General features: G+C 46.3%; 1 protein-coding gene across 1 annotated transcript; it reads right to left on the bottom strand.

Annotated features, from left to right (window-relative positions):
- Window positions 1–445: 445 nt before the first annotated feature.
- SERPINB9 (serpin family B member 9) lies at window positions 446–7795 on the bottom strand. The gene is made up of 6 exons (XM_046640845.1): window positions 7623–7795; window positions 6253–6390; window positions 5774–5891; window positions 4192–4334; window positions 2716–2871; window positions 446–1599 (listed from the first exon to the last, which is right to left on the bottom strand). The coding sequence occupies exons 1-6, from the start codon at window positions 7788–7790 to the stop codon at window positions 1195–1197; spliced, it is 1128 nt and encodes a 375-aa protein (XP_046496801.1). The 5' UTR covers window positions 7791–7795; the 3' UTR covers window positions 446–1194.
- Window positions 7796–11705: the final 3910 nt, after the last annotated feature.

Genomic DNA, 11705 nt, shown 5'->3' with positions numbered 1-11705 from the left:
AGCTTTCGTGGGCCAGCTCCAATCTAGGTGATATTTTTCTACCTCCAGGTGATATTGCTGGGATTTATTTGTAAAAAGCTCTATTTAATTGGCTTGAAATTAAGAACTTATATATTAAGTATTCCTAACTCTCAGAAATATAACAGAAACTGACTCAAATGCTTTGTAGGTCCATGTTATCTAGGATTAATCCTTAGTAAGTAAATGACAGCTTAAGGTTGTTGGTGTAAATTAAAAACATACATATGTATATGGATACATAAGAAACAGATAGGCACAGACAGAGATATCTAATCACTTTTTTAAAAGTTCCTGAGGGGCCGGCCTGGTGGCACAGCAGTTAAGTGCGCACATTCCGCTTCGGCAGCCCAGGGTTCACCGGTTCAGATCCTGGGTGCAGACATGGCACCGCTTGGCAAGCCATGCTGTGGTAGGCGTCCCACATATAAAGTAGAGGAAGATGGGCACAGATGTTAGCTCAGGGTGAGGCTTCCTCAGCAAAAAGAGGAGGATTGGCAGCAGTTAGCTCAGGGCTGATCTTCCTCAAAAAAAAAAAAAAGTTCCTGAGCTCATTTATGATCAATTACTAATCAACGCACTATCAGTGGCATGCAGACATGTGAAATGTAGTCCCAACCTCTAATGAACTTAAGGTCTAGTTGGAGAACACAGATGATTAATAAATAAAGCAAGTGCCATAAGAGAAATGCCCTCCCTCAGTGTGGGATGAGAGGTCAAAGATGCATGTCTGGTTATGCGGGAAAGGAAAACTTTCTCAGAGAAGGTGACATTGGAAATGAGCTTTAAGGAATTTTTACTGTTCGAGTTGGAAGTGGAGAGACACAATCACATGAAGAAAGGTGTGACCCTACAGAAGGACCACACGGTAAGCTGAAGGACAGTCCCTAGCCCAACATGGTTGTCATCCTATGGGATTTGGACTACAGCTTAAAGACAATCTGAAATCATTAAGTCTACGGTCCCAGGATCCCGACTGAGTAGTGCAAATGAGCGGTCAGTATGGTGAGAGCTGAGTGTGGAGAAGTCTGAATTGCACTGGCAAATCACTCAGACGGTCAGGAATCTGCCCTCACCTTTGCACGTGGCTTTCCAGGCCCACCCTCATGGAGCTGTAGAGTGAGATTTGGGGACACAGAAAGAGGGAAGTCCTCACATGCACAGTAAGCGCACCCCCTACGGAGAGGAAAACCTGCCACAGAACAGAATGCTGTTGGTTTTGTTGTGTCTAATGAAGAAAAGGAAGGGATGGTCAGCACAGAACCGTGGTCCAAATTCCATGCAACATTCCACAACCAGTATGGCAGAAGCAGCTGCGGCCTCTGTGCCTTCCTCGTTCACTTCCACAAAACTCTTGTGCACAAACTTGGACAGACACAGGTCTCTCTCGGCTGACATTGCCGAAAAGTCGGCCTTGCCCTGTTCAAAGGCATCAAGCATTCCCAAACGCTGAAGCACAGATTCCATGTCGTACTCCTCTTCCAGTGTGAATCTCGGAAGGAGAACTTCAACTTCAGTGCTCTTCATACAGTCTGGCTTGGTCCAGGCCGTGAATTTCTCAAAAGTGAGATTTTTTTCCACCTGAAAGATCGGAATTAGACGTTAAGATGCATACTTCAGCACATACCTACGTGTACCCCTTCTCCTCTCGGAGATGGGAGTAGACTGTCACACAGGACCAGTGGCACCTTTACCTGCCAGGAAATTTGTGAGATCTCCTACCTGTGCTATTACATACACAGCTTCCTTGCCAAGCAGGGGAAGCCTCAAGCAGCCTGGAAGCACGAACACTGTGTCTGTTCCTCTCCTCACCCAACGACTACTAGGAGCTGTCTTTTATTCTGACAATTGTCAATGCCCAGGTGACTGTGCTGCTTTCAAAGACATGACAGTGCTGGTAGGAAAAAAGATTGGAAGAGAAAGGGTCTCAGTGTAGCCCACACAGAGGGGAAGTCTGCCCAGAGGTGGGATCCCGTGTGCTTCCTGGAGAAGAGACGTCACAGGGAGCTGGACAGAGGGAGAGCCAGTGGCTGCAGCTCTGCTCACACCAGCCCCTCGGGCCTCGGGGGCACTGCCTGCCCCCCATGCCCAGGCTGAGAATCTACAGGGCGATGGTTGACTGTCACCCTAGGGAGCCATGCTGAAAGAAAGCAAGGCGAGCCAGGTGAGCCATTTGGGGCCGTGTCTGGCTCTGCCCTTGAGTGCTGGCTCCTGTCCTCCTCTCCTCCCTCTTGTTAGGTCACAGTGTAAGCTTTTCTCATTCACTGCTCTGGGTTCTAAATAGGGACAAGGGTTCCTAGTTTTTAAAATTTAATGCTAATAACAATGATTATAATAATGGAGCACATTTATACAGGGCTTATTATGTACCAGACAACGTACTAAACTTGACACCTGAATTACGCCCATTTTATCCTCATAATAACCCTATCAGGCAGATGTTATTATTATCCCCATTTTAGAGGTGAGAAAACAGAGGCTGAGATGAGTTAAGTAATTTGGCTAAGTCATGGAGATAATAACGGGAGAAGTAAGTCTTGAGTAACAATTTGATTCCAAAGCCCGTGCCTGAATACTGGGGTCTGCTGCCCAGCTGCCCGCACCACCAACTGGAAAGGTCAACACGAAAGGTGAAAGTGGCGCTCCAGTTTTAGCCTATAAGGAAGGACACGAAGAGTGTCTGTGCATCCATCTCACCGAGTCTAGCCCCACGTCTTCGTCAGGGAGCAGAATGATCATGCTCAGCTCCTCGCCCACATAGGGCAGCTCCAGGACCTGGGCCTGCACCTCTTTGATGTAGGCAAGTTTAAACGTGGCTTCCTGAAACATCATCTGCACTGGCTTTTGCTCCTTCTGATGAGAATAAACAGATGGGCATGGAGTTAAAAACAGAGTATTGAGAGGGGGCAACAGCTGCAGTGGCCTCCAGGAGTGTTTTCAGCACCCATGATGGAAACAATATTCGTGCTCTAGTTAACATCCACAAACTGTCCACCAGCCCCTTCCTATCACGACAAGGCCTCGACTGCAAGCACATACGGCGCTAGCCTGGGAAAGAAGACGCTTTTATTCTGCAAAATAAACGTGATCCCCTGCATTTTCCACAGGCGGAAGTCAGATTTTCCTCATTGAAAGTATGCCCGGCACATATATCTAAGGAAACAATATAATCAATGATGTTAAATAGAAAATTATTTGTATTTAATGAGAAAAAGTTCTATAATAAAGTGGGAGGACACAGTTCCACAGCACTGTGACCAAGAGCGCGGAGGGACACGCCCTCTCAGGAAGCACCGGCAGCCAGCGTGAAGACCCACAGGTATTTAAATCCAATTGTCCCAACGCTGGTACTCTTACCCGAGGAAATAATTTTTTAAAAATACAGAAGAGGTCTGTGCATGCAGAAGTTAACTGAAGTATTACACTTATTAAATTAATTTTTAAAAGTTGATACACACCATCTATTATAAAAACTAAAATAGTTTCTAAAATCAATGTTAGAAAAGTTCTTCCGCTCCCCACTTTGTAACTAGCGGGCTCATTATTTAAAGTACCCCTTATCTCCCCAAAAGGGTTTTACCTACGTAACTTTCCTAATTGCATTAAAATGGTATTTTTTTAGGAGCTGGGGGACTCGGTAAATTAAAATGCCCGCCTGAATTGAAGTCATACTTCAATGTCAAGGCTAGGGTCTTTGTCAGTTAGTTTTAATATTAAAAGCTATAAAACTGAATAATAATAAATTAATCAACAGCAATTCAAGTCTATACTTATTTTAATTTTTAAAGTACCCAATTAAAGAAATATGTTTTCACACTCTCTCCCTCTACCCTCCAGAATACAAACATACATCACATTTCCTTAACACCTATTTTTTGCTTTCTATCTAAGCAACTTGGGCTTAAAGGAAATCTTAAGTTCCCAGAATGAGGGAGGAGGCAGCAATGAATATATGAGAAATTATCAAAGGCAGTAGGAGCAGTAATAAAATGCAAAAAATTACAGGCAGCAAATATTTGTTATTTCTTCAGTCCGTTTCTACTGAGTTTAAAATTTCATTCAGAAATGTATTGTTTCCAATTAGTTTTAACCAATCATTTATGCCTTTACAATGTTAAATTTTTCCATTCAATTTCTTCATCAAACTAGCAAGATTTTGAAAGCTTCCCCCACCTGGTTTATTTTAAAAGGCATTTCACTTGTGTTCGTTTTGTCGAACTGTTCCTTCCACTTTCCTTTGAAGTAGATGGCGTTGACAAGAACCAGCCTGGTCTGCGCATCAATTGAGTTACCTGGCAACAACTCTTGAATTTTACCTTTCAGGAAAAGTAGAGAATATATTCAGTTGATTTTTATAAAAGTGTGATGAATACACCGTGATAAGGCTTATTGGCAGATCCTTGATTATTAGTCGAGAATTAAACATTCTTTTTTCAAATTTGCTGAGTTTGGATTGTTACGTACAGAAATCAAAGACAACACACGCAAGTGGTATTCATGATCACCAACTCTTCGGGAACATCCACAAAGTTGGTGAGAGCAAAAGACTTCTAAATCACTCAGGGAAGACCCTGCGCCAGGTTGGGGAAGAGGCAAGCAGGAAATGAGAGGGGCTGGAGGGGCCTCCGTGACCCCACGTGGTTAAATGGAGTCTATGAGCCTATGCCCCAAAGTTACATCCACTGCCACACTCCACAGCCACGTGTGGACACTTCAGAGGCAGCCAGAAAGAAAGGCTCAAAGGGGAAATAGCTGGCAATGGGCAGCGTGGGCACACTGAGGAGTTTCTGGAAGCCTCTAGAAAAGATTTCACTATTTGATCCTCTAAACAAAACACCACACATTCCTGTAAAAGGTAAATTGGGCAAATTAAAGATAGTCCCTGCTTCCCCTAAGTATCAAGTTGTATCTTTTTAATGAACTAACAGCATCCCTGCTAATTCACTGCCTCCAGATGGCATGGGTGGTGAATATTCCACTGGGGGAAATAACTTCTAAGTCTTTAAGGAAAGACAACCTCTTGTTCTTTACTGTGTCGTTTAGTAACAGAAACAGGAATGCTCCTAGTGGTACTAAGTGTAGTTGGTGCAGAGGGGCTGAATGGTTCAAACATCATACCATCATTGATTGTGGGGGCCAAGATCAGAACGTGCACTTTCTGAAACAGAAATGACTAAGGCTCAACCCCAAACACAGGGCGATTTTGGTCTGCAGAGCTGATCAGCCTGGGAGAGGGTTTGCAGTCGGCCTACCAAGTCCAGGTTACCATGTCTAATGAAGGGAGTGTAAGTGGAAGACACAAGAGAGGCACAAGAACAAGTAAGCTTAATGTGTAGAGGAAAGGCAGTGGTGATGGGGGTCCACACAGACTCTAGAAAGAGGAGGCCCGAGTGTATGACTCAAGGAAGACCTGGGCATCAGTCTCCTTCCTACGGAAACAATGCATTCACCCAACATGTGAAGGTTACAGGCCAAGTGAAAGTATGTTTCAGTGTAATTTATTAAACTGGAAATCTGGCCTATGAGCTCCTTTTGACATTTGTATCAGTTACTCTCGTCCTGGGAGAATGGACAAAATTAAGTCTCTGTTGTTGAAAACCCAAGCATCTCAATGGAACCTCTATGAGTCCGTCAAGGTTCAAATATGCCATGAGGCCCAGCCTGTCAACATGACTCCGATGATCTGAAACACTAGTGAAATCAGAGGAGCAGGAAGAGGAGAGAGAGGGGAAGGGAAGTCACACATAATTCTGACCTTCAGTCTTTTTTGAGACCCAAGTGTTTATATGTTTCCTGGACTGCTCTGCAGCTTTGGCAAAGGAAAGCTGCTCCAGCTCAGCATGGTAGAATCGAACACAGGATTCCTTAAAGGTCTTTGGAGAGAAAAGTGTTCAATGAGGCTATATTCCCAAATAAAATGTCAGTAAGTTTCCAAAAATTCTGAATAGCAACTACTTTTTATTTAAAAAAGCATACATCTCTCAAAAGTGATTATACTGTAGTCTATCAGACACTAAAATATCAGAGTTTATAAATAGGTAAGCATTAAGCCATGAATATCCAGAAATGAATAAATGAATTTTAGAAGTAGTCAAATTTCAAATAATTCAAGGTATAGTTATAGCATTATGATTTTTTAAAACAGTGTTCAGCATAAGTTTCAGTTCTCCAGGGTCTTTTCCTCAGATTCTATATTTTGAATGCAACTTTTATTGTTCTGTTGAATCAACTTACTGGGAAGAATTCACAAGACTTTTCTCCAAAGAGCCTGTTGGCCGTTCTGAGCAAGTACTGAGTACCAGGTTTGTTCACTTCGGTGAGAAGGGACTGGAAACCCTGATGAATGTCTTTCTCTGTGTTTAAAGAAAGCACCTGTTGAGAAAAAGAATTAAAAAATTATTGGGCCAGCCCCAGTGGCCTAGTGGTTAAGTTCAGCGTGCTCTGCTTCGGTGGCCCGGCTTCAGTTCCCAGATGCGAACCTACACCACTCTGTTAGCGGCCATGCTGTGCTGTTGGCCCACATACTAAAAAATAGAGAAAGATTGGCACAGATCTTAGCTCAGGGCAAATCTTCTCAGCAAAAAAAAAAAAATTTATCAATACTGCTTCTTGGTCTCAAAACAAATTGTAAGCAAAATTTTTTCTCAAATACTCCACAAAATTTTCCTTTAAAAGGACATTATTTTTATTTTGATTGTGGATTTAATACATACCATATGGGAAGCAATACCATGTGGGGGTGAGGGGAAGATACAGAAAATAAAAGACAGAGAAAGAGAGAGGGAAAGAGCAAGAGAATAGCAAAGAAAAGAGTTGGCTTTTCTGCCTAAACAGATCTCTTGTTTAAAGATGAGTAATAAGAAGGAATGAAAAGGACCTGCATCCCAGGAAAGCAGGTCCTAAATACAGGACAACTTAGCTCTAAAATTTATGAAGAAAAAAAAAAGCAGTTAAAAGCATTACAAATTCAAGGAGAAATGGGCAGAAAAACCCTTAAGAGTGGGCAAGACATCACTCTCAGTCTCTGACAGCTTAAACAGAACCCAAGAGCTAGTTCTTTGATATTTGTTAAACTAAACTAACCACTACGTACACAGTCTGCACATGCAAGTAAGTACATGCCTTTTCACCCTCTGCTGCATACTTCTGTCTACCTCCTTACTGAGCCAGGAAGGCATGTTAGTGTATCAATGACTTGACATAGATATTAGTTTGTCCTTCCTTACCAATGAAAAATTATAGTTACAAAGTCTTTTACTCAAAAAAAATGAGATAGATCTTAGCTGCTTACGTTTCCAAATAATTTCAGTATCATTTTCTAAACAAAGATCAAGAGCTCGGAGAAAATTTTGATCATCTTATCCACGTTATCATTTGGAGAAAGTTTTCCCAAAAAGTCCCGGTGAAGGAGACTCCCTGCCCTGCCCTTTGCATCTTGTTCCCCAGGCAGTCTCACTTCCCTGAAATGAACATGTTCGTGTGAACACACCAGGCTCCACCCCCCCATCCTCCTTGGAGGCAGCTCTGGAGCAGAAGACATGAAGCTGGGGGACAGAACATAACCACAGTGCCAGTCCCTTCTCCTGGGCGACAGGCAGCCTTACCTGGGCCATCTGGGCCGCAGTGTTTCCTTTTGCCCCCAGGAAGACCATGGCCAGGGCAGAGGAGATGCTCACAGGAGAATAAAACACATTGTGTGAAGGGTTGTCTTGACCTAGTATCTTTAAAAGGCGGAACGCAAAGCTGCCATTTGCTTCCGAAAGAACATCCATGATGCAGAGTCTGGAATGAGAAAATAAAGAGAAAGGTGTCTTCAATACATCCCTGGATGTCATTGACCTAGTACATGGCAATTTTGGAATTGTACTTTTCTTTTTAATCTTAAAGTCCATAATATTTTAAGTTGAAGGAAAATTCACTTACTGTTGCTCTCCATCCAAAAAGATAAGTCCAAATTTAAAGGTAATTAGCTAAGTGTGATAGTGGCAACAGATCAAACCAGCTTGAGAGTCTCGAGCCAAGAGAACTGGCTGGCATGCACAGACACACACACACACACACACACACACACACATGCACACGCACAGGCACACAAAGGCAGGTGCACGCACATGTAGCACACAGCCTCCTGGGAGCGGTGAGGTCTAATCCTCTCCCATAGGGACCAACTCCCCTCATCTGAGGCAGAGAACAGGGTCAATGAGGAGGAGGAGAAGGAGGAGGGAGGAGGAGGAACCCCCAAGCGAAAACCCTCTAGCTCCTCTAGCCTGGGCTCCATAAAACAATGCTGATTCTTGCATATATTAATCAAGAGTCCTTGTGAGATTTTCACTTATGCACCCCACCATGGTCTCCTAGTGTGTCAGCTGATACACGAAAAAAGTAGGAATGCTGAACTGGACCCACAGACAGGCTGAAAGTGGGTATAAAATTGGCTATGAAGCAAGGAACTTCCATCTACAGTGGCTGGTCAGTCTGGCCCTGGCCCACTGAGGGAAAGCCAACCTGCTCTCCCACTGAGCAGCCCTCACCCCCAAGATGGCCGACGACTCCTGTCGACGAAAATAATCCATAACCAATCTATAAATGAAAATTTGGGTGAGTTTATTCTGAGCTGAAATCTGAGGACCATGGCCCGGGGCCTTTCCCGAAGGAAGAAAGGGCACTGAAGAAGTGGGGTGTACAGAGTGGTTACATACCCCCAAACAGGGCGTTTCACATATGATTGAAATGTCCCTCCAACAATAGTCACAAGATTGCCCTGTCACACAGTGCTTGATGGACACAGCAGGTAGTGGGTCTGCCATCTCGGAGGGCATAGCAGGAGGCAAGTCTATTGTCTAGAGCTGGGCGGTCAGAGGTGAGCAGAGCAATCAGTTTCTAGCCTAAGGAAAGATGCTTAATCCTTAAGGAAATGCCAATGTTGGGAGGGGGAGAGAAGTTGCACCTTTATCTCAAGGGCTTTTGCTCTTGCCATAGGGAATGTCTAAAGCAGATATACAATGCATGCTCAACGGCCACGGTCAGGCCCTTTTGGAAAGACAAGGTCGGGCCGAATTAGGTTTATACCAAATGGCTTCCTCATATTCTCCAATATATCCTATTGCTTGCCATTTTTATTTGTCACTCCTGACATCCCATAAGCCAACTGAGAGTGCCGGCACATCGCCAACCCCTAGACACGGTGTGATTTCTGAACATTGGAAACGGGGCTGAGACAACTGCGTGCTGTTTCCATTTGGTTTTTCAATTTTCTTGCTAACTCAGAAACACAGATTTGGGAGCTTCACTCACTAGTCCCAGCCAAAGTCACTAGAGTAGAGTGTGCGTGCAAGGGAGAAAAGCAGCGCCTGTGGAACACCAGAGTGGAAAGGCAAGGAGGAACAGAGAAGAGTCCAAAAAACCGGTCCGTGGTGATTGATGCGGGGTCGGTGAGCCGAGGATTCGAAAGAAAGATTTCTTAGACTCTCAAGATCTGGCAGTAGTGCTCTTTTATTTAGAGAATAGTGTGGAATAGCATGGGGACAGGACCCATGGGCAGGCAGAGCTCCTGCTGCCCCCAGTTGAGGGTTAGGGCTAATTTTATAAGGCATAGGTATATGATTCATCTCTTTACAAGACAAAGGAAAGAACATGAAAAAAAGTTAAAATGGTATCAGTGCGGGTGGGGTCTGGTCATTGGGTGATCCCATGACTTTTAGACAAGAATCAAATCGGATTAAGTAAAGGTTAGAAAGGTTAGACGCCACCACCCTAAACCAGTTACATGAGATTGCCAGACAGCAACCAACTTAAGTTCTTGCCTCTGGCATTGACCAAGAGCTTCTAGAGATAAGACCATTCCCCCTTCTTCCTGGCACATTGAGGGAGGCATCTTCACAGATAGAGTTTTCCCTTAGAAATGTAAATGTTTCCCAACAAAGGGGCAAAACAAATTCCACTCCTTGGAGCCTGAATCTCATCTGTAGTTTTAAAACTAACCAGCCTAAAAATCCTCATCATAAGCCATTTTAAAATTAAGCAGCCTAAAAATCCTCATCACAGGTGCCCCGGGTGTTATTTCTTCTGACAGCCAGAGGAGCGGTTGCGCCAGAGGCACCGCGAGCTTCCATCCGGGCTGGGCTATCACTTAGAAAATTCTTTCCCTTCTGGAATTCAGTTTGGATTCGCCTTGGTAGAGGCAAGAAGAGCGCGCCTCCAGGCTATCCCGTGTCTCGGGCGGGGTCCCGCGCGTCACTGCGTGTCCCACAGGCGAGGCGGGTCCCACAGGCGAGGCGGGCCGGGGAGGGCGGGGGCCGCGCGGGGACCCTGAGCTCGCCTCGCCCCGCCCCGCTACGGAAGTTCCCCGGGCTGACGGGGACCGAGACCAGGTCTGCGCTTCGTATCTTTGGGATCCAGGCTCGGAGGAGATCCAGGCGACAGGAGGAGCGCGGCGTGCTGCAGGTGGCAGGTGGGGGCATCCTGGCCGGGGAGGGGGATTGGAGGGACGAGGAGAAGCCCCAGCTTACCGACGCGAGGGCGAGAGAGCTGTCTCAGTACCAACGCGGGCCCGAGAAGGCGGCGCCGCCTCCCTGTTTACAGCAGTAGAGGCTCTCTGGGCCACAGCTGGTCAGTGGCCAGAGCCTGCGCCCTGCGATTCCCGAACGAGTCACAGACGCCTGGCCTCCTCCACGGCCTGCTCTCTGCTCCTCCGACGCCCCTTCCCTGCCGCATCGCCGCCCTTCCTCTTGCCTGGGCTCACCCTGCAGCCCCATTCCGGCTGGCGGCCGCTTTTCTTCCCTCCCCTCTCTCCTCAGGGATCAGCATAATTTCTGCCCTACCGCTTCTCTGTCCTGAAATCACCAGTCACTAGCTGCGAATCCTAGCACTTTTATCCGTCCTAATTCTTTTATTACTTCAACACAAATTTATGGAGCCTTTCCGTTTCCTGTGCGCTCTTCCAGGCCTTTGGAATCAGCCCTTGTCTTCAGCGCTTCCAGCGGAGCTTCCTGAGGACTCACAATACAGAGGGGTGAGTTACGCTGGGCGTGGGTGCAAGGCGTGAGAGGAACCTCTGTAGGGTGGGCAATCAGAAGCCTCCTGAGGCTGCAGGTGTGAGGGTGGGGGGAGTGCATGAACCCGGTGAAGGGGACGGGGACTCGGATACACGGTGTTTTCAAAGGTGACTTTGAGGGACTGAATGGGGTTCAGGATGGCTAGAGGTGGAGGCTGGAGCAGGAGGAGGAGGCCGGGTGGAGGCTAAGCCATTTAAATAGAGTGAGCTTTGAGCTCATCCTGAGGGCCGTGGGAGATCTAAGAGGAGGGTGAAAGGATCACGATCTGTTTTCCTCTCAGAATGGCATGTATGTGGGGGCGCGGAGCGGCGAGTCAGGAGGGGGAGTGGAGCAGCCAGTTCTGTTCATCGTTTGAGCCTTTCACAGGGCAGCAGAGAGGCTGGGGTGAGAGGGAGAAGGCTGTCCGGACCAGGTGCAGGATCAAGTGGACTGGTGCAAGAGCTACTTAGGGGAGACAGGCCTCGGTGAGGGGGCTGAGGGCTGGAAGGGAGCGGGGAAGGAGTCAGGGAGATTTCCTAGGGTCTGACGCAAGCAGTTGCGTGAGCCAGGGTCTCTTTTCCGAGAAATGCTGGAGAACAGTGGGCTGGGGGTGAGGTTGGTGATGGGTTCAGTTCAAGATGTGTGGTCTGCAGA

The sequence above is a fragment of the Equus quagga genome, chromosome 15 (genome assembly GCF_021613505.1).
Source record: "Equus quagga isolate Etosha38 chromosome 15, UCLA_HA_Equagga_1.0, whole genome shotgun sequence".
Classification (NCBI taxonomy): Eukaryota; Metazoa; Chordata; class Mammalia; order Perissodactyla; family Equidae; genus Equus; species Equus quagga.
The sequence above is the reverse complement of the archived record's forward strand: the minus strand, read 5'-3'. Positions and strand labels throughout refer to the sequence as shown.